The sequence below is a fragment of the Centroberyx affinis genome, unplaced genomic scaffold (genome assembly GCF_046629955.1).
Source record: "Centroberyx affinis isolate AG114_WGS23_722 - 3 ecotype Tasmania unplaced genomic scaffold, CSIRO-AGI_Caff_v1 ptg001455l_1, whole genome shotgun sequence".
NCBI classification, from domain to species: Eukaryota; Metazoa; Chordata; class Actinopteri; order Beryciformes; family Berycidae; genus Centroberyx; species Centroberyx affinis.
The window spans coordinates 157,114-179,952 of record NW_027279928.1 but is presented as its reverse complement, the minus strand read 5'-3'; the positions used below and the strand labels follow the sequence as shown (position 1 = coordinate 179,952).

At 41.7% G+C, this 22,839-nt stretch overlaps 1 protein-coding gene across 1 annotated transcript in view; it reads left to right on the top strand.

The window, feature by feature from the left end:
• The first annotated feature begins 7,629 nt into the window (after positions 1-7,629).
• LOC139650182 (inactive ubiquitin carboxyl-terminal hydrolase 53-like) overlaps positions 7,630-22,839 on the top strand; it is a 37,004-nt gene continuing 21,794 nt past the window's right edge. Inside the window, 8 exon segments of the mRNA XM_071526761.1 lie at positions 7,630-7,946; positions 16,462-17,166; positions 18,675-18,767; positions 18,957-19,091; positions 20,649-20,759; positions 21,814-21,896; positions 22,179-22,263; positions 22,573-22,719. Of these exon segments, the coding sequence (XP_071382862.1) occupies positions 17,023-17,166; positions 18,675-18,767; positions 18,957-19,091; positions 20,649-20,759; positions 21,814-21,896; positions 22,179-22,263; positions 22,573-22,719 (798 nt within the window). The 5' untranslated portion in view covers positions 7,630-7,946; positions 16,462-17,022.

Sequence of the window (22,839 nt, the reverse complement as noted above, 5' to 3'; positions counted from 1 at the left end):
AAAAATGGCTTTCCAGGTTTGACCACCATACTGGAAGACTTTGCTGTGTATTGATCTGAAGAAGGGATGTGTTTCATTTCATAAAAGTTATTAAGGTCTCTCTTGTTCCCCAATGAATCAGGAAATGCCTCTCATATTCCCTGTGGTCATATGACTAAGTCCCGCTTCGGCATTCCTGGCCTCTGTCGGACACTCCTTGGAATGCACGTCTCCCGGTGCCGCTCCCTTTGCAGCCTTATTGAATTCCTCGCTCCAGTCTCTTCAGGAGAACGGTGCGTACAGCACACCGCCCAGCATCCGACAGTGCTAGTAGCTCTGCCAAGCACCACAGTCAATATTGAACACTGTTTATCAAGGGCGGGCATGAACTCTCTTTGAACTTTGATTGTAGCCATTATCAAAAACGCAGCGAGCGGAAATATTATTGGCAGTGACTGCAGCATAGGCTGAGGGTCGGGGAGCCAGACGATTCGATTATTTGTCTGTAATCGCCACCTGTTTCCCCCTGAAGGGTGTTTGCCTTGGCATGAGATGGCACAGTAGGCAGTGGGCACAGGGGGTTATAGGCTGTGAGGTCCAGAGAGTCTGCTTTAAAGACTGGGGTGGCCTAGTGGTTAGAGCGACTGTCCCTCAGCTGAAAGGTCACAGATGTGGTCCACGCAACAGCTAAGTCTCCTGCTGAAGTGTCCTTGAGCAAAACACTACTCAGACCTGCTTAGTCCTCCTAAATTGCTCTGGATAAGAGCATAAGAGCATCAGGTAAATGTACACCACTCTAGAAGGCAGTGAGCTGTAGTGTAACAAAGTGTACAAAACTGCTTTTGGAGAGGGAGAAACAGCACACAAACATCTGATACATATCTAAGACTGGACTAGCGAGCACTTGTTACGTAAGTCGAGAACACTGATAAGATGGCAACGTGTCTTATTTGTGTTTGAGAGGTGCTAGAAGCGAGACAGACGTTAAAAATTAGAGTTCAAACATCATTCGTCTCATGCTGTATTGTACTCTATAGGCTCGGTCTTTAACTGAGCAACTGGCCCTCAGTATCTTCATCAGCAGTTACAGTAACAATGGGCTCTGCTGCTGTTGCTTTTACTGTCATGTTCCAGAGCCTCGGTCCCTTGGGTTTCCATCTGCACACACAGCACCAAACAGCGAGTGTATGCTGCTGACACAGACAATTGCTAAAAGGTTGAGCCACACAACCAGCCAATATCCCCCAAGGATTTCCTTAAGTATACGTGGGTCGAGTGGAAAAAAATAAATCTATTGTGAAGCAGAAACTGCAAGGACACTGAGGCGTAGCTAGAGGGAGATGTTATGAAACCTAAATGAACAGTTGGTCTTGGCGTTGGCATATGGCTCTCTCAAAGACTTTATATCTACAGAGAGCATGCAGGCATACTTTTGCAGAGTTTGCAGTCGGCTTTTAGGGTGGGTGTTGCCATATTTACATTGTGAAATCTCACGTTTTCCACCAGACACCTCGGAGACCTGGGTTTAAACTCGTAATCTTGTGTTACCTGACCTCCTGACATAAATCCATAAATAACTGTAAAGAAAGTATGACCAATGTACAGTGTGTCAGTGTTCTAGTTTATGTCTTTTTCAGCTGATGACACGATACGGCACGATAGACGTCCTGATGGATGTTCACAGCAGGTGGTCATTCTCACAGCGAAGTGCAAAGCCCAATGGGATACCTAAAAATATGAGTGAAAATAAAGTAAGCCGGCAGTCAGTGGGGTGGTGTTGGGTTACTGATGAGATGGGGTGAAAGGTGATTGGGCACACATTCCACCGCTGACATGAGGTGAAGTGACGTAACAGGCCGAACTATGTTGCACTCTGAGGCAATTTTCAATCCATCAAGTGTCACGAGAGGTGTGCAAAGGGTGTCTGCACATGCGCATTCAAATGTGTATGAATGTGTGCGTGAGTGTGTGGGAGGGTTTTTTAATTGGGTATTATCAGTCAGAGACATCACAAGATATGCCAGAAAATATCTCTGATCTTCCGATACATATAAGCGCTTGAACAGTGTGCACTCTATTTCTTCAAATGCAAAGTATGAGAGACGTTAAACACACAAAAATTCACCGCTGTAGAGGCAACTTTATGGAGCGATGCACAGAGAGAGGTAGTAATTAGCCCGTGTGGACAACTGAACATTCAACATCATGTTCCTGTTTACATGCAAAGCCCTGGAGACCAATTAGAGCTGTGTTCTCTCACAGTAATCCAGCCCATGACCTTTACCTCAGGGGGCTCATCTATATTCTCCCCCTGCTGAGTGGTCAATATATATATTAACCTCCTCTTATTAGGTAATGGTCAGTGAAGAATTATGAACTTAGCAGAGACAAAACAACCAATAAAGAAACATATTGCAGTAATGTGGGCTAAATGCACTTTTCTCATTCAAAACAGTTGAAAAAGAGCAAAAAAAAAAAAGATAGCTTTGAAAGTCCATACACGGCATTAAAGTGGGGACAGAGGGAGGAAATACCCCTCTTTTGATGATGTTGCTGGGGAAAGAATAATAAATGTGCCTTATCCTGGTCAACGAAGGCTATTATTTTCTTTAACAGACAACACCGAGGCGATGGCATGCTTTTCCCGGGCGCCTCAGCTACCACGGATACGGCAAACACAGCAGCAAAATATATCACAGTCACCCTTTGGCTGCGCTCCAAAATTAATGTAACATGGTCAATTGCCAAAAAAAAATGATGCTTATGTCATCCCCTTTTCTGCTGTAAACGAATGAGTACAGTCCTACTCAGTGGTCAGTGAAGCAGGGAAATAAATAAATAAGTGAAATATATAATAAAATGAAATAAATACACACTAGCATGCTGGCGTAGCACTGAATTCTTTACAGTCTTCCCTGTTTTGTTCCTCTTGGTTGAACTAAATCTCTCACCTGCGCCCTTGGTGCATTATGAAATACAACCATGCTGCGACTTCATGCTGACTTTATGGTAATGCTAAGTCATCATGATAGCAGACAAATTAATTCCATTTCGATGAGCAATACATACAGCAGATTTTAGTGCAGATGTAGACGATTTTGCTGTATATACAGTATATTCAGCGTTACCAGCAATACGTTTAACAATGTTTTTGTGCATAATATTATTTTGATATTTTGCTGAACGGATCCAAACTCAAAGATTTTAACGTCACAAACAAGACGCATTTGGAGTGGAGGATGTTTACTAACTCAAAAAAGCACCAAAGAACTATTGACTTAATTGTTCTTGAGAAGCCGGAGGAATAGTTTCATTTTAAAAACTCATCATTACAGGATTTTAATCCCTGGTTAAATATAGCACAAGTTGCTTCAGAGGCGTTGCCTCCCGTGGCCCCCATTGTGGCGTTCAAGCGTGTCTAATCTCTTACGTAACAACAGGGCATTCACATACTATGTGGTTCCTCATTAGTAGTAATTCAATAGCAACACAACGAGTCGTATTCACAGAAAATATGAAATGCTTTGTCTTGTTCAGTCAATCCACTTGGTACCGTTTTTGCAGGCATCCACCGTGAAGAAAGAGAGTTTAAGGAGAATAGACTTTGTAATCATGTCTGACAATCACACAGTTTGAACAGGGTGGGAACAGTAGTACACACACACACACACACACACACGCACAGAACAAACAAATGCCAGAAGTGTGTGTGTTTATGTGCATGGTCAGGCCAACTTAAGTCCTTATATTGCTATTCATTAGTGCAGGCTGTTCCATTTGAATTATTTGCATTTCCCATGATACTACTCATGCAAGTATGCGTGCGCGCATACAAACACACACAAACAAGGGCATTTATTATTACAGGGGCTGAGGAAGGAGCAGATTAAGTTTACATTTTAATTAGGTACATTTGAATTTTGCAGTTGTTATTACCACAACAGTTGAGGTCAGAGCTAGAAGGAGCTGTAGCCTATTTATTCATTCTACTGTATGTGTATTTACAGCATATGCCTACTGTCCTGTCGGAAAAGGCTTCATGAATTGAAAGGATTCTTGCTTTATTTGCGTTATTAATCAAAATAAATTCTTCAAATTTTAAACCTTTACTATTTACAATGCATGTGTGCCTGTCTGGTTTATTTACATTTGTCTTGGTGTGAACAGGTCTGCAGTGAAAGCACCAGATTTAAAAAAGCAGCATGTTTTTGGAGTGCTTCATATAGTGTCCCCCTTTCTTGTTTCGTGTCTCAGCACTACCAATAATAGAGTAAGTATGGATTGAAAAGCCAGACAGCTGTGCTAAAAATAGCCCACAATGCCCTTCAAATGACACACCACATTTGGGGTGAAATGCCATTTAGCTGCCTGGCGACCCAATCAAGATCATCAACAAATCAATCCATCAGTCAAAAACAAGAGCTTAATTCTGCCAACTGCTGCATTGGTCAAGAAACTTGACAAAGAGGTTGTGAAACTTACAGCTGTCTAGTTTGAGAAACAGTAAACCAAAGTAAGTTAAAGCCTGTTTGATGTGTGTAATTAAAACTAAACCTAATTCAATAAAGTTTATTTTTACCATCATTATTATTATTATTGGGGGAATTTGCACAGAGGGCTACGTGGGCAGACAGAGGACGTATACGGTTTGTCATTTGAGCTGTGTTCAGCAAATCTCTTGCTGTTCATTGGGGCTTTCTCAAGGTGAGGAGCCAGGGCAACGGCACCAACTCTCAGCGGGGCGTTTACTGTGTGCACTGTCTCCTTGCAGCGCTGGCAAACTCTTGCTAATTAATCTTAAATTAAAATGCCCTTCACAACAGAATCAAAGTTGTATAGGATCGGTGGTTTGCTAGACCGCTAGATTTGTGATCAAGAACAATTTGGTCTGACATTCAGCAAGGTATATTCCCACATTTGCAAAGTTACAAATGCAAGCTTGGAGTTGCAAAGTGGCAAACCCTAGGACAAGCAGACAAATCTGGGGATAACAATGAATAATCCACATCCAGAAACAATAGGAAACCAATGAGCCATTATTCTGCAGAAGTCACTCACAGTGCATGCCAGCCGGGCAATGGCCTGTCAATGCACACACTGCAACGATACGGTCATTTTTGGACATTTGGCTCGGTGTTGGGCAGCAGTGCTGACCGGGCACAAATTGGTAGATTCAGCTGCTGTAATGCAAACTTTCCACCAAGGTCACAAAAAAAGTTTCAATTTGTGAAACTTGCGAAAGGCCTGCTTTGCTTGAGCTGTCTGATCCATAATGTATATGGAATATAAGATATTCACTGGCAGCACTTCAAAGTGAGGTGGGAGTGTCCAACATGGACAGGGGGAGCTTCATAATACATTACTTCTCTGTGTGAGCTCAGAGCATCATGCTGATCGCAAAATACTTACTCAATCCTGTCTTATGAGTAAAGAAACAAAATAATTTTTCTTTGAGAGTGATTCGTACCCTGTTATAATAACATCAACCCTCCAAAATGGCTGCTGTTCAAATTAAAGTCTTTGTTTTCTGTTCAAGAAAGTGTTTTCTGTGTGCTTTCACTTTGCTTACAAGGTTTTCAAAGTATCAACAAAGTATGTAGCTGAATGCACATGCAGTTTCTAGCCAGACTGAAAACCCACTATATGGGTTTTGAATTGACAATTGAACAGACAGGTCAAACACCTTGGCGGAGGCCCTTAAGCTCACATCACTTAGAATGATTAACACACTCCCAAACTTGCTCCATATTCTAAGAGGAAGCATTATATGTCCCCCGAGGAAATGTGTGCAGAGGGAAAAGGCATTGTCCCCTCGATGGGCCCTTTCAACTACTTCCTGGGGAAAGCCTGGGCCACTCTGATACTCCGTGACCCCTCACCGCACACTCGATCGCTGCGTCCAATTTCCTCAGCCACACTCTCTGATTGTGCTGATTTCTTTGAAAGCCAATGTTTTTCTTCAATACAAAGCGTGTTGGACCTATGGCCTGGGTGAAAATGATTAGCACATAGTTGATTTTGCAGCTGATTACGGGTCTGTCTAAAGGAGGATCTACACTGCGTTTAAGTGGTCGATAGAGGGTGACACAAAGCTGCACAGAATTGAATTTGTATTGTAATTTGTTTAAAAGATGTTTAGTCCAAATTAAGTTGAGAGCACAAACGATGTTTAGTCCAAATTAAGTTGAGAGCACAAACTAGTTTCTCAAATGCTTCTTAAAAGGCCAATGTGGAATCTGTACAATGACATTCACAGGACTTCTGAATTTGGGAGTCATGGAGAAACAGATGGCTGACCTTTGCAAATCAGCAAGAGTGCTTGTTATAAATATTGTGCAAATTCCTTTTCCATGACAATCAAAATATAGTCACAATACCTGAACATGTGCATTCAGCCATATAAACTGTGTCAAAATTGTGTTCAGTCTTAAAAGTTAAAATGAATTACCAAGGGAATAAGTGGTTTGAGAAAAAAAAACTAAAGAGGTCTATATGAATTTGACATTAAACGCTTATGCTCTTATAGTAATATATCTTGTATAATTAGACACATTTTGAGGAAAGTATACTTACTCCAAATAAAAAATGTGGGCAGCCTGGTGGAAACCTTGGGCGTGACGTCAGAGAGCTATTACAGTCAGTCGTCCCTTGCCACTGAAAAGGGGAGAAAAGCTTTAATTGTACATCCTTTTCATTGCTTTCTTTATGTAACAGGATCAGGCAGATGGTGTTTGGGTAACAAGAGCCTTACATCACATTCCTCTGCTCTCTGTTCTTTATAATCATCTAGCAGTGTTATAATTGTCACCGCATTGCTGTGGCATAACCAGTGCACGTAAATATTTAACACCCCTAAAAGCGTGTTTAATTATTTCCCACTACACAGCCATACTGCAATCCATACATGCACATCTACATTTGAAATTTAGGCTATATATAGGCTACAGCTTGGAATATTAAGCAATTTATTTCTGTATATTTAAACCATCTATAAATACATGCATATATTTTATTATGCTGCTAAATATAGGCTATGTTATTATATTTTGGATACACTTCAACAGGGATGTAGTAAAGAATAAACTCACCCAAGCCCAGTTTACTCGCCTTTTTATTCCCAGAATAGTTTAGCCATTTTTTATAAGTTGGCATACATTTTTATGTCGTAAATTCACAGTATACATGATATCAGTTATTCCCTCTGTACGAAATATATTTTGTATGAAATCTATTTACATGTACATTTTTTAAACCATTTTTGTAAACACATTTCTAAACATATTTATATGCATTTATATTTATATGTATATGAAGTTGGCAACTAACACCAAGCACCGTTTGACACTGGATGATTGACAACACACACACAAGTGGGCTGCAAACTCCTGCAACATAGATCTATGTGATCACATAGAGCAACATTAACGAGACTGCCAAGGCTGGTGCTCTGCAAACGTAGTGTGTGTGTGTGTGTGTGTGTGTGTGTACTGTAGCTGTGGCAGTACTGTACAGTAGCATGGCTCCAAGAGACTGCAGTAAATACAGTGTTGAAGAGGCGGGGTTTGACCTCGCAGCTCTGAAAACATCACTAATCCAGTATTTCAGGTGCCGAAGTCGACCATTGCTCACTACCGCCGCGCATCAGCCAACTGCAACAGAACTGCACGCCTCCAAAAACCGGAGTACACCGCAAGTGAATGGGGACGGCTGCTGTGTCCGAAGTGTAATTTCTAAAAGAGGGACGGTTTTGCAAAAGGCGGTGATAGTGAAGTTTCGGCGGCGGACTGCCAACACTTTGTTTTCTGGTTGGTGTTTTAGTTTTCAACGCCTCCTCCCTCAAGTAAATTTGAACCAGCGTCTGCCACGGCTTCTCAGTTCCTCTCCACCGAAACTCAGCCAAAATATCCCAACTCGCGTCTATCCACACTGGAGGATATTATCACACTGGAGTTATTATCCGCTCCGAGGTGAGTGACTCTTTTTTTTTTAAGTTTGATTTGAGTGGTTCTTCAAACTTTTTTTTAGCCGTGTTATTGTCGCAGCAATACGCATGGCGGAAATGTAGCCCTACCTGAAACTCAGGTAAGTCTGAAACCAGGTAGGTAGGCCTGGTGTCAGTAGCATCTCGTCGGTCGTGTAGCTTTTAGCACACTTGTCAGTTTACAAAATTTGTTTTAGGGAAGTTAAAAATGCTGTCAACGATCTGTGTTGTCATTTCAGACTCGGTTTAAAGAGCTGAATTTGCTTTGCTGCTGTTATTTCCTTATGAAACGATATGGAGTCGTCCCCTGTCGCGCCGCTGTTTACTGCTCTCTGTAGGTTCTTATTATTAAATATTGAAGGGTGTAACAAAAGGCAGGCCAAAGTGACGCCTCGTGAACGATATTTTGAATATGATATAGCTTAATGAGAGTGTTGGAAATATTTACGTATTCAGAAACATGCTTTTTTTTTTAGCTTAGTTTGCTCAGGTGAGAAGATATTAGCCTTCTTTCATAATTTATGGTTTTGTGACACCTTGAGAGAAATCAGCACGTCTCGCGCACTCTGCCAAGTCTCATTCAGGATTGGTGTGGACAGAGAGTTTTGATACTGGGGCAGTTTTTGTACACTCGTTTCATACGTGGAGAGAACATTCAGGAGTCAGTAGAACCCATTCAAATAGGCTATGATATCCCATGCAAATTATGATCCGTTTTCTCCCATTACAATTCATTCACGTGATGAGACCCTTGTACAGCAGGCTCACCTCACTCTCATGAGCATTTTGATGATGGAGCAGTGAGATCATCAGCTGTTAGAAACCGCCTTGTATATCCTACCATGCATACTCATGCTTGAGCTGTGGACTATTTTCTTCAGGCCCAAAACGATACAGTAAATATGGAAACATGCTGAAGAACCAGTTTTGACAGTAAGCCTTCCATGTCACCTCTGTGTTTGCAGGCATGGGAGAATACCTGCTGCAAGGGTTTTACTTTTTATGTTTTTGACGGCACATGCATAGAAACAAACAAGTCTCCATTTACTAAGCATTCTGTTGGCTAATGTGCTAAGCCTTCATCAGCTATTGATGAGGGTTTGCCCGCTTTGCCAGATTATGGCAGCTATGCAAGCCCTGCTTACACAAAGTCTACGCCAGAATGTGTTTAAAAACACCTGACCCAGTGGTTTTGCCACACTTCGTTTAGTTTTTGGAGCTGAATTTATATATTCAATAAAGAAGGGAAATGCCAGCATCATCACACTGACATTTATTGGCAAGCTGCAAGCCGGGAGACATTTGGGAAGTAGTCTGAAGAGTGGAAAAGAGGATGTTATATTTCAATCAAAGTCTTTTCAGTATGGGGTCCAGGAACATGTGCTTTTGTTCTGCCTTTTCCTCTATCGGGTAGAGCAGGGAATAGTGGGTGACTCAGCGCGGTGTGGGTGACCTGTTCAGTTTCACAGGGTTGAACGCGGTGGTGACCGCGTGCTGGAAAGCAGCAAGCCTCTGTGCAGGAAGCCCACACAGGAAACGGCCGCTGCATTGTTGCCCAGAGGCTTAAACCGTGTCTGCAGTCTGTAGGGAATTTTACAAGTTTCACTGTTATTTTAAGGGCTTTACCGTACAGGGTCACGTTTCATTACTCTCTCTGTTATAAGTAGTGGACGCTTGTGCTCAGGCTTGTGTATGTTTTCAGACTTTTTGTGTCTAGGCCTGCTGCCAAGACTTACTAAGTAAAATCTAGAGACTGGCACAAAAATCAGCAGCACACGAAAATCTTACAAAATCAGAATTTGGTGTTGGTATTGGACAGGAAATCTAGAAAGTATTTCATAGGGGAGAATCTGTTTACTTCGCATCAGATGCTTAGTTCACCACTTGATAGATGTGCAAAAATCACAGATGTAGAAGTAGAGAAGTCTGGGTGGTAAACAGTTGTCACCTATAAATAAGTCCCAAGGAGTTGTGAATTCATTCATACATCTACCATGTGAGTCAGACCTTTGAGACGTCTGCATGGCTGAACCCAAGCTTAGAAGCATTTTTACCCATTCCCAAGGCTAAATCCAGAGTAGGAAAAACTCAGTATTTGTCCACTTCTTCACTGTCATCATACATGTTCCAGGAACTGACTTTAAATACGCTGGTGGACAGCTGAACAGTGGAATTCTGTTCCGTTGCTTGGTATTTGTTTTTTTCTTACTCCATTCATTAGGATATTCAATTTATGCCCCTATTTCCCAAGTTGTTAACATAATCACGTCCAGTTAATTGCCAACTGTAGCAAATGGTTCCCAAAACATCTGTGAATAAAATTGTTGCTCAAAGAATTTATTCCACATTGAGGTCTGCAGCTTTAAACACTGGCCTACCCCAGCAACACACTAATTTAATTTTCACCCAATGCCACCCAATTATGCTGTCAGCCAGCAGTTCAAGTTCATGTGTATTTTAAATCAAAAATAGTTGCTTTGTGCAGGCTTAGTGTGGGTGTGAAACAGGTGGACATACATTTTTCATTTTTTCACTTTATAGTGCATAACACAAGTTACTTCTCAGTGTTTTTTGTCCTTAGGTGAAATGGCTTTTTTTTTCAAAGAAAGTTATTGTAATGGTTAAAATACAGAAAAAATAAACCAAAAATAAAAGGGATCACAGACTACTTTGCCCCCCATGGGAGGAGGTTTTGCTGTTGAACGTTATCCCCAGTAAGGAAAGCCATCCATCAACATTGAGACAGAGTTGAGGAGTAACAGGAAGGGACACTCTCAGCCGTCATGCAGGTGTGTAATGCACCAGCTTGACGGGATGATGTATTGATCTGCATGAAAGAAAAAGCATAGTGCACCATGGTTCTACTGCTAGAATCTCAGAAGTTGCGGAGAGGCTGAAAGTTGTGCCATGCTGTGTGGCAAGTTCTTTCAAGGGAAAGTTGGATCAGGGATTACTTTAAAGGCAATGCATGGCCCACGGACAATTGTATAAGCATTTTGGATGTGATCAAAAGGAGGGGAATGTAGAGAGAATTGTAGAGATTGGCGCAACTGGGGAAAAAGTTGCCAGTGAAACTCTTGTTGGATGCCTCTAAAATATTAATTTGGTTTAGGAGCAGGCAGTCATGTACAAATGAAGTGTGTGAAGAATATTGAAAGGTTTTGTTTTTCATGTAACTATAACATATCAGGAAATGTCAACACTCTAATTACCCTATATACTATATCAGTACTCTGTGTTTGTTGTAATGGGTATTAGAGATTGGACCTGTACACTCAATTGCGCCAACAAATACCTCTTATTATACTTCAGTGCTTCTTCCCTCTGTGTGCTATTCTCACAAGGTGTTTGTGTTTGTTCTTGTTACGGACGTTGAATTAGTGTGGTTCAGTTCACCACAGATCAATCCATCAGAGGCTCTTGGCATTACCATATAAAATAGATCAATTAAATCATTCTTAATGAGGCTATCCATCAACACATCACTAATAGATAAATTATAGCACCAGACTCCCCACGCCTTGACACCAGAGATGTCCAGGTCTAACCGACTCCCTCAGCCTGTCAAAGCTGCTGATGCACAACAGACTCTTTGGCTGATTGCTCCAAGGTGCTAGCCTTAGCATTTTCCCCTACGACAAGAAAAAATGAGTCAATCCTGGACTTTGCTCAACGCGACTGAGCAAGTCTTTGTTTACAGAGGAAGACTGTGGGCTTCCTGTACAATGCCGCTTCCGAAATCCTGAAAAGTGAAACGACTTCTGGAGCCCTTTTTGTTTGGCTTCCGTTCAGATCTATATTATATCTTTGGCAGGTTCCCAGAGTTGCAGTGAGAGTGATGTTTGTTTGTTTTATTTTGTACCTGTAAGTAATTCCCCACAGTAACAGGCGTTGATGACACAGTTCTATTGGAGCTTCCTTTTGTAATAGTAAGGATAGAAATGACTGAAAGGTTGTTTCGCAAGCATGTGTCATGCGTCAATAGTGTCATGAAACACTCCTAGCACTGTTCAGTGTAAAGTCCTTTTATGGAGATGGAAGTGTTTTTTGTGTGTCGTATATGATGAGTTGGTGGAGTTTTGTCTGTTGGATGCAGTTTATTGTTCAAGGCTGAAGACACAGAGGCCGGTGTTTCAGAAAGAAAAGAGTATTTCAACATCAGCTAGCCTTGAAATGAGCTTATTTGTGTCACCCATTTATATTAAGCTAGAGGGGTTTTATGAGAAAAATTCTTTAATATGATCAAACTCATAAGGAACAATGCAGCCTGAAGAAAATGATGTCATTCATCCCCGAACACTTGAAACAGAAGGGTGTGGACAGTCATCTTGGCTTAGGTTAGGCCATGACATAACCCGGCCTGTTTACAAAATTGTGGCCAATCAGCACAGTCATTTTCTCCACCTAGATGTTTCTTAAACCAGCAAGCAGATATTTCATATGACTACTCTCATTATACATTCATTAAATTTAAATTCATTTTTTGGGTCTAGATCTTTGAATAATACAAGAGCATATTAACAGCAATAAGCATGTTCTTGTCCTTAGTCACCTGTGCAGACAGTGTGCATCATTCTTTCAAACTTATTGCCCTTGCATCTCCACACACACACACACACACACACACACACACACACACACACACCCACCCACACACCCAAAGCAGGTTAGCTCGATCTCACTTTACCCTCTGTGGATTGTTATTCAGTCAGTCCATGTCTGAATGTGTGAGTGTCCTGTACTGAATTTCTCAGTCCCTTTGGTATGTTGTTGTCTGACAAGGGGTGTCATATTTCATATTTCATCTATACAGTAACCCAGTGTAAAATGCTTATTTTCTTTCTGAACAGAATTAAAAGGTAAGGAGCATAAAAAGCTAAACAAATGGATATCTCTTCAGCGATGGCCTCACCACATCATAAAAGAAAATGAAATGGTGGTAGTAGTGGCAGTAACGTTAATTATTGCTAAGTATGATGTTCCAAAGGAGTTAATGAGAAACCTGGGAGGGCATTGTTTGAATGGAACTTGGTGTTATTGTCTGTCAGTGTTGAAAATAGATAATCTTTGCCCTTCAGAAATAGTGCATAATCTTTTAAATCATGTCATCCAATTGTAGTCAGCAAGTGCCAAGTTAGCTCAGACTAAGAGATAGCTTAACCTAAGTGAGGCTGGCAGTTTTTCAGATAGACTTCCATAATGCAATAGAATTTCTGCTACTAGAAAGGCAGAGCCATCTTTACTCTTGCTGTTGTCAGCAGCGGCTCAATCCAAAACATGCATCGGCTTCATTCTCCATGCCATCGTATTTGATGTTAAATTATTTGGACATGGGGATGTGTCGTATTTTCTATGCTTGCCGGGACCTTGGCATGGAAGAGATGCTGCTCAGTCATGTTAGAGGTTTGTATGATATCTTTAAATGGCACTACATGCCCTTCCTTAATAAGGGGCTGAATGCAAGACTGATTTGTAATGTGGATCACCATTTGATTTGACCTGCAGTGATGGAGATGTCTGAAGTAATGTGAAATATGACACGGTGGCATTAAGAATAATGGAAATTTATTGAGGCCCTTCACCGGTAATCAGTTTCTCTCCTCATCCAGGGTGTATTGGACAATGTGAGTGATATATCTTTTTTTTTTCCATTTGTTGGCATGCTTACACAATGGATGGATGGAACTTGTACAGGGGTCGGCATTGCCATTTGCCTGCTGGCCCGGAGGCATATTTCCAGACCTAGATTAGTAGATTAACATTCTAAGTAGCCTGCTTGGGCCAGACAAAACACATCCTTTTCTCGCAGTAATATAATGGTGTGTGGTCGATAAATATTCTATGAATTTGCCTGGGTAACGTTAGGCCACTGCGGTCTACCAGACTGACATTTCTTGTAATACACTGTGGAAGTGATGACATCATTTTCAAACACAGAACGTGCATTTGGAGACATTTGGTTAAAGTAGCTTGCCAATGCCATTGACGGTTATTGCAAGTTTTAATCACTCATACGAACGTTTATGTTTCAAAATATAAAACTTTTGGTGCCAAAGCATTTACATGAGCCATGTGGTGAGCCAGATTACCTTTCTTAAAAAATGCAAAGGTGCCATTGAAACCAGCACTGGGTCTTACGGTCTCCAAATTGGTTCGTTGCTATGGTTGTTACTATGTGATGACATTTCACAAACGTTCCTTCTAATGGATGCATGTGCACCGGTAGTTGAACGTTACGTTCCCAGTGGTCCAGTGGTACCTGAATGTCAAACCATATTGTGCCTGGAGATGGCTTATGATCCACTACACACAATAGCAACACGCCTGTTGGGTCAAATGATGTCATTCATAAAGGTGAGCTGTACAAGAGTATAGAGTTTTCCACTTGCCCCTCTAGCACTGAAACTAATCCTGAAGACAACAGCTCTTAAGCAACATTGGGCTTAAGTGATTGCCTTGGAATGTTGTTGCCATGGAGTCCAGTTGCAAACTACAGAGGCAGAAACATTAGCAAGTTCTTGTTTAGTAGAATTGTTTCAGCAGAATTAGGGAAAGATGTAAATGCTAAACTTCTGGTTCCACCATTAACCTGCTGTGCTTTAGCTACAGTGTATGGCTGCAAGTCAAGATCAGCTGAGAATTCCTGAAATACCAGGATGGAAATGCTGTCCAACTGGTTTTGGCTGAAACTTTGGAAGGTTCTGGAGACACAAAAGGGAAGTTTCATTGTTTGTGCAAACTAGGGCAGTATTTCATGCCTTTACCCTGAATAGCAGAAGATTTTAAGTTCACTCACTGAGGTTATTTTTTCAGGTGTCGTGGTGCTAAAACAGGATGAATCACCATGTGCCACACAAGAAACTATTGCTCACTGTCTGTTCTTGGCACTTCTTTTGTACTGGAAGTCTTTCCCCTATGCTATGCATTCAGTTCTCCATAAAGTCATAGCAGAGCCTTATTATCATTTAGTGTAAAAGAAAATCATATAAAGATTCAGATTAAACATGTTTATAACTGACACACTGTGACTATATGTCCCTTTTGAGGTATTTGCTAACTTAATAACCCTGACACAGGTTTGACTGAATCAGTACAATCATACTCATCCATCAAACTGAACCAGTGCACAACCTGCCAAGCCACATGGTGCAGACAGACAGTCTGTCAAAGTATTCTTCGTCCAAACAACTCTACTTTCATAGTTGTACTCTGCAATTTTGTTGTTGTTGCTCAGGTTGCAAGTAGGAATCATAAATTGAACTGCACCTTCAGTGGATTGTTATAATGTGCTCTCTGCTCTTTCAAAAAATAGGTCAGGCCAGCCTTCTTTTGTAGTCTGTTGCTTAGTTGATAAAAGAATGAATATGCCAGGCAAACTGACAAAATGGGGAAAAATAAACTTAAAGCAATGTTTCACTCAACCATCAATATTGGTTTGGGCTCTGATCTGGAGTTATGACTCAACACTTTTATTTTGAAAACCTAGTCAAAAATCATACTAGTTTTAACACATGAAAACATGGCCGTGTAAACCCAGGCTATGTTGTTTCATGCTAGGGCCAAAATTTTCCTAAAGTAAAGTGTTGACACCAGATCATCTTTAGGGCAGCTAATGTTGGAGGTTGACTCCTAAGCTTCTATAGAGGTGTGATTGTAATAATAATAATATAATAATGTGACTGCTAAAAAGTGAACATTTCTACCAGAGGTGAGATATAACAAGCTATTGGAACCTTAATACAATCAAGCTGCAGGCATCACATTTACACAGTGATGACGTTTTTGGTTATTGATGGTTTTGGTATTTTTATGCATGTGTTTTTATTTGCTGTGTCTTCATGTTATGTGTTTTTATGTACCGGCTTGTTGCACCTCAAATTGTCCTCTGGGACAAATATAGTTGAACTTGAACTTGAACTCACATTTATACTATAGGGTCAATGGTACCACAATGTTGTGTGGTCCCAATCTCTTTTTTAACTTATATGCCTAATGTGCAGTTCAAAGTGAATGAGTACGAGTTCAATGAGACTCAACATGCAAAGTCGGCTCTAGTGTGGATAGCTTCTGTCCAAAATTATTCTTTTTTTTTTTTTCATTTAAGCGTCATAATCTATTATCATGTATACTTTTGTTTTGCAAATTGGAATCAGAGTGGCAGTTTGCAGCTTCCGATGTTGATGTTGACAGACCTTCAGTGCAAAGGGTGTTCGTAAAAGTTAATGTTTAAGCCTTGTTGACATGTCTAGAAAGCTTCCAGTTTGACATCTAACCTGGAACTGGGCATGGGAAGGCTGATTTTCTCAGACTAGAGTTGTGCTCTATTAATAAAGAACCACTCACCGTTTTGTTCAGCTACATAAAAGTTGAATAATGAATGAGGCAATTAAACATACTAGAAATACAGTAACTGATAATAGGCTCCATAATATCTTCCATAAAATTTATAATAAAAATTTTGCAATTGTCTTAAAATCTTATTCTCTGTTTCTCTTGAACAGTTCGCCCACATTTGATATCCAATGCTAAGAGATGCCTGGATAGAACTTCCCTATGGATGAACCTCCGAGAGGACCGGCTGATTCGACTGTCCTCAATAGCATCAGGACCATGTGGCGAACCACTGGGGACACGCAGGGTCCACAGTCCCTCCTGAGCCTCATCTGAAGCCTTGTGGAGAACCATCAAGACCAGAGGATGACTGAGGCTCGTCCCTCCATGGTCAAAACACTTCTCATCAGAAATACCAGACCAGTGGACATCAAAGGATTTCCCAAACTGAGACTTTCATTGTAATTTTTCTTTTTTTTTGTGTTGAGCGTGCATTGCTTCATCGGAGAGACTTCTAAGTAGCAGACCAGGTAGAAACACCTTCCTCTCGTGCTGCAGAAATGGAGTAGAGGCCCATGTGTAGCAGGACAGTTGCTGCAGCTTGCGGAATAACGTAGCCTCAGACTGTTGGGGAGTTCCTCCTTCACGGGGCTGAGGGATCCTACCCCCCAACATCAACCTGCCCCGTAATCTGACTCTCCCACCCGTCAAAAGGCAGACCCCGCTATCCAATGGCATGGGTCAAGTTCTTCAGGAAGCCGGGGGGCAATCTTGCCAAATCGTACCAGCCGGGGAGCATGCTGTCTCTAGCCCCCACCAAAGGCCTGCTGAACGAGCCGGGCCAAAACAGCTGCTTCCTCAACAGCGCTGTGCAGGTGGGTCCATCGCATTGTGGATTGTAGCTGTATCTAATTCAGCTGTATCTACTTCATGAAAAATTGTTCAAAAACATGCCAAATGTAAGATGGAATTCAGGAAGCTACTTAGGAGGAGGAGGAGCTAAGAGGATGTGCTTGTATTGTTTTAAGAGTTAAGGCTTTACTCCGTTCCGTTTTTGGTTTTGGAATCCTTGACCTTAAACAAATCTGTTAATGGAAAAATGTTGAGGTTTATTGCAGTATCAACCAGAATGTATTGTAGTTTGAAATGTATTGGTCCATTTTCTAAATATAACTTTTACTAACATAAGTAATTTTCAGGGTTAAACTTAAACTCTTAATACTATAGGAGTATTCATCCTTATTAGAGTGATCTTGACTAAACGGGAACAGCTTACTAGTACTGCAAAGCAAGTCAATAATTATCTCTTTGTAAGCTGCGAAATCCCTTGGTTTTACACAAGTGTAATAATGGAAAGCTTTGAAAGCTATTATTTCACTTCTCAATAGCATTCCTCCAGGTTGCAGAACTGGTCAGCATTATAGCTACATCATGTAATGGGCATGTCTGTTGAAGCATAGTTCCTTTTGCTTGTGCCTTTATTACACTTTCCACTTGGACTGGTGGATTTATTTCTTAAAGTTAAAGTAATGCCACCATTCCAGGATGAAGTATTTACTAAGCAGGGGTTATTAGAAGCAGTGATTTTATCCCCGCCTGTGTGCTACATTCTTCATGCTTGTTGCTTTGTCTATAGGGGCTGTACACCATGTTCCTCCCTCTTAAAAACATGACCATCATTTATTTAAAATGTCCAAAGCTTAGTCACTCTCTAAGTTTGTCAGAGCTTCTCAGCAATTTACTAATTTACTGGAAGGTTGTTTTTGTCTAGTGGGATAGTGGCAGGCGAGTCTGTTGACTGTTGCAGTCGGCCCACAGTGAGGTCATTCTCAGGAACTGTGACTCAGATGGTGAGACAGCTGATGAGCTGGTCAAAGACGATCATTACCTTAGGCTTTGGTTCTGCGCAAAGGAAGTCATCCCTCTCACCCTCTGCTCCACATGACCTCAGAGACTCTGTCCTCCTAGTGCCTTGTCACTCAGCACCATACACAACTAAAGGAGCCAAAGGATATGACGAAAAAAGTGACAACTGCTCTTACAAAATTATTGATGATTAAAAGAGTAGCAGGTAACTTAAATTGATTGGCTTGGAGATCATGAACCTTGGATGATCCCTAATGATTTCACATTTTTGATGCTCGTGACTATGTTTTCTTCATTCTTTCAGTAAGTCTTTAAAGTAAAATGAAACTGCATTTTGAGAGTATCTTGCTTTCTTAATGCGATGTATTTCCTGTTGATACAGGATGTTGAGGTGGGACATGACCTCATTCATCCTTCAAAAGTGTAAACCAATGGGATTTCAGTTGGGGAGAGAAAGGCAGGGGATTATAAGAGTCTTAATAGTCCTCATGTGTCTCCTCTTCAATCCCTTGTCCAGGTTCTATGGCACCTTGACATCTTCAGGAGAAGCTTGAGGCAGCTACCTGGACACTTCTGTCTTGGAGAGTCATGCATCTTTTGTGCATTGAAGGTAAGGTACATTCAGCAGCATAGTTACTGGGAACTAATGTTGTTGACTTGTTGCTGTTTGTCACTGATTTGATAGAGCGAGCGGTTGGGTTAAATATCAAGACTCTGGATATTGAGTAGTAAGTATTTTTTTATAATAACAAATGAAATGTCCGATAGTTCATCTGCAACTTCTTGTTCTCCTCTGCAGGGCATTTTCTCCCAGTTTCAGCACAGTCGGGAGCGCGCCTTGCCCTCTGACAACCTGCGTCACGCCTTGGCAGAGACCTTTAAGGACGAGCAGCGCTTCCAGCTGGGCTTCATGGATGATGCCGCAGAGTGCTTCGTAAGTTCCTGTGGTAACCAGGCAGTCCTGGGGGACGGAGGGAGGGAGGGAGGGAGGGAGACCAGCGGATGGAAAGGAATGTGTGTGTTTGTGTGTAGCGCTGCCACACAGTTAGGGTAATGCACTGTAACAAACTGTTTGGCGAGGTCACTGAAAGAGCTTCTGTCCCTCCCTTCCCCTCCCATCAACCCCTGCCACACTGCCTCTAAATATCATCATGACAGGTTATATAAGCGCCGGAGTTGCATTTGAACCCCTCTGCTTTGTGCTACCATATTATGTAGCATCACTTTTTTTTTGCTTTTTAAAGTCGATATCATGGGTCCACCGTCATTTTTACAAATATCTCTTGCAATTTTTGTGGTCTGTTTGGCAAAATGGAGCACCGTTTGGCCAGACCTTTTTTTTTTTCCTAACTGCAATTAAATTATTTTTCTTTCTGCTCCAGTTCTATTTTGACTCCAACCATCAAATAGAAAACAAATAGTGCAGCCTTTATTGCTGCACTTCACTTTTCATTTATGTTACCTTTTGTCCATCAGGCTTAATGAGTTTATTTAGGTCTCACCCTGTTTATAGCTTGTGTTTGGTTTCTTAATTTAATATAATTGCTATAAACTCAGACAGCACAGATGGATACTCATTTTATTCTGTTGTTCATTCACACAGGATGTCTCATTACACAGCAATGTAAAAACAGCGGAGAGAATCAAATCTGTCTAAACCAGGAGTTGTTGAGACTCTGTGTGAACACTGGGTTAAACAAGCATAAACATTAACTCCCAACTCTTAGGTTCCTGCACTCTTCTGTAACAGAGAAATTACTCCAAAGCAACCAGGCAATATCACATCTGCTGCCCTTTGAAGTCAGATGCATGCAGGCAAAACAGCTTTGGTGTTCTGTTTCTTGCTTTGCGTACAAAGTTACAAAGTCCCCTCATACAGACACACTCTTTGAAGTAACCTTTTTCTAACCCCTTTCCAACTTCCAACAACTGAAGTGTACATGCCAAAATTTATGTCTTTTATAGGGAATCTTGATGCTTAATCCCACACAGATCTTTGCCCTTGAGCACTGGCCATGTAATGCATTGGCAGCAGTATGCCATGGGAGAATTTATGGGAAGAATTAGCCAGTGTCAGATTAAGTGGCTGTGAAGTTACGCCTGTAACCTTTGCAGGTCTACATGCAGCCTTAATATTTTATAAACTCACAAGGACTCCATAGCAACGGCAAGGGAGCTAAAATGGAGTGCCACTTGCTATTTAAATGTGTTCCTTCGGCTGGCAAGTTTACGACATGAAGCTTGAACTCTGAATGAGTCTGTAATGTTGTGTGCCACTGTACTGCATTTTTGCTTCTGGAAATATTGTAGTTAAAGAAAAATATATGGCGTGGTTATAAGTGCTTAAAATGATTTTCTTTATGAAGTGGGAATAAGAATATCCACTGCTGCTTGTATAGTGATTTGAACAAGCAGTGGCTTCCCTACAGCGGAGGAGGAAACATTTCCAATATTTCCACCTGTACCTTATAGACCTCTTACTGTATCACAGGAGAACATTCTGGAGAGGATCCACCTGCACATAGTGCCTGAGGAGACAGACGCCTGCACTTCAAAGTCTTGCATCACGCATCAGAAGTTTGCCATGTCACTTTACGAGCAGGTGAGTAGGGGGTTCGAATTTATTAATCAGCATATTCATTTACCTTGATGAATGATTGTCTTCTGCTGCTGCACCAATCTATGGGAGAGGCCTGCATCAGTCTGTGGAAGGGGTGTTGATTATAATTCTATGTTGTCTTCCATGTTTTTTGTCATATTGCTGCTGATGATATTGATACACAATGTTTGCTCCGCCATACAGTGTGTTGACAAATTGAACACATGATATCCAAGCCAATGTGAAGATTCAGCAGCATGCGCACACACACAGACAGGCACATGGATCACTGTCTGAGACAGTAGCGATCCAATCCGTTATGTTTTGCGATTGGGTTACCCCACTGGAATAGTGCGGGTGTTTCTGTTTGGATTCCCCAGAGCAGAGCAGAGCAGCAGCAGCAGCAGCACCAGATAAATCACAGACCGTCTGCACATACATTCCAGCAGAGCCACACGCCACCCTGCCCTATGGCCACGATGCCCATCACTGACACTATCCCTTAGTCCCACGCCAGTTCTGCTATCTCTGTATCCAATAGATAACACAGCCTTTGGAGTAAATCCTTTGGAGGCTCAGTCAGTGGATTTTGTTCCACCCCGAGTTCAGAGCAACCAATCCAACAAGGATTGTATTATCAAGGCCCTGCACGCTGCATGCGGATTGCCTTGGTCGATGAGAGATTGATAACATCAGAAATTAAATTGGACACCTGGCTTGTCAATCACTGAAGTCACCGAGTTAAAGAATACTATAGAACCCACTGTTTGAAATTGATGACGAGGGAAGCTGCAAGACTCAAACCCTGCTATCACCAAGACTATTGCTGCTGCCACGTCTGATTTGCATCCCATCATCTCTCTCCTCAGTTTATACAAAACAAGCCCAGAGGGGTTCCTTTTTACCGTGACTATCTCCGAACCCACCCTTTGCAAAATGACATGCTGACTTGATAATTAGTACTTGGCAGTGGCTATGCGGTGCCTCACTAACACCCATGTATCATGTTTTTTTGTGTTTGTCTCCCCCTCGGTCTCTCCCTCTCTCCTTTCTGCAGTCTGTGTGCCGTAGCTGTGGGGCATCCTCCGACCCCCTGCCATTTACAGAGCTGGTGCATTATGTCTCCACCACCGCCCTCTGGTAGGGCTCTCTGGTTTTGTTTTCATTGGCAATATGAAACTGACTTTACCTCCCCTTTATCATCTGTCCTGCTCTGTTTTTGCTTTTCACATCTCTTACTGCACATTCTGGAGCAGGCTACCACTTCACTTTTTAGCTGACATTTCACACACATCGGTTTTAACATTTCCCAACCCTCATTTGTCCCCATTTCTCTCAGTTTGTCTCCCTTCCTCTTCCTGGCTTGTTCTTTCCTGCACTTCTGCTGACAATGTGTCTCTCTCTGCATCTCTTCTTTCTCAGCCAACAGGTGTATCAGCGGAAAGACGATTCATTCGGGGAACTGCTACAAGCAGCAAGTACCATCGGGGACCTGCGTAACTGTCCAGTAAGTGGTTTTAAGATTGAAAGGCTTTGTTAAGAAGGCCAACACATTGATCTCACTCTCTCGAAGAGCTGTTTTACAGTAGTAATACAGTTTACAGCCTAACAAATACCTCATTGTCCAATAGAAGCCTTTCATCTGCAAAAAATGCTTGGTTTTTTCCTCTATAGATGCTAGGTGCTCATATTTCTGTCTAGCTCAGTTTTGTGTGGTGTAGATGAGTGGCAGTGGGGCAATCTCAGCTGTAACCAAAATAAAGGGCACCATTGGGTAATATAGTCCTCTTTCTGTGTCTCTGTCTTTCTTTTCCAGAGTAACTGTGGCCAGAGGATTAAGATCAGGCGGGTCCTCATGAACTCCCCAGAGATTGTTACCATAGGCTTCGTCTGGGACTCTGAGCAGTCAGACCTCACCGAGGATGTTATCCGCTCACTGGGGCCTCATCTCAGCCTCTCTGGGGTAAGCATGTTTATTCCAGCTCCACTATTACCAACAATTTATGTCCATCTTCCGTTCTGTAATTGAGTTTTTTTGTATGCCTTAAAAGCACTCCGAGATATTTTGTGGTTTGTGGAATTG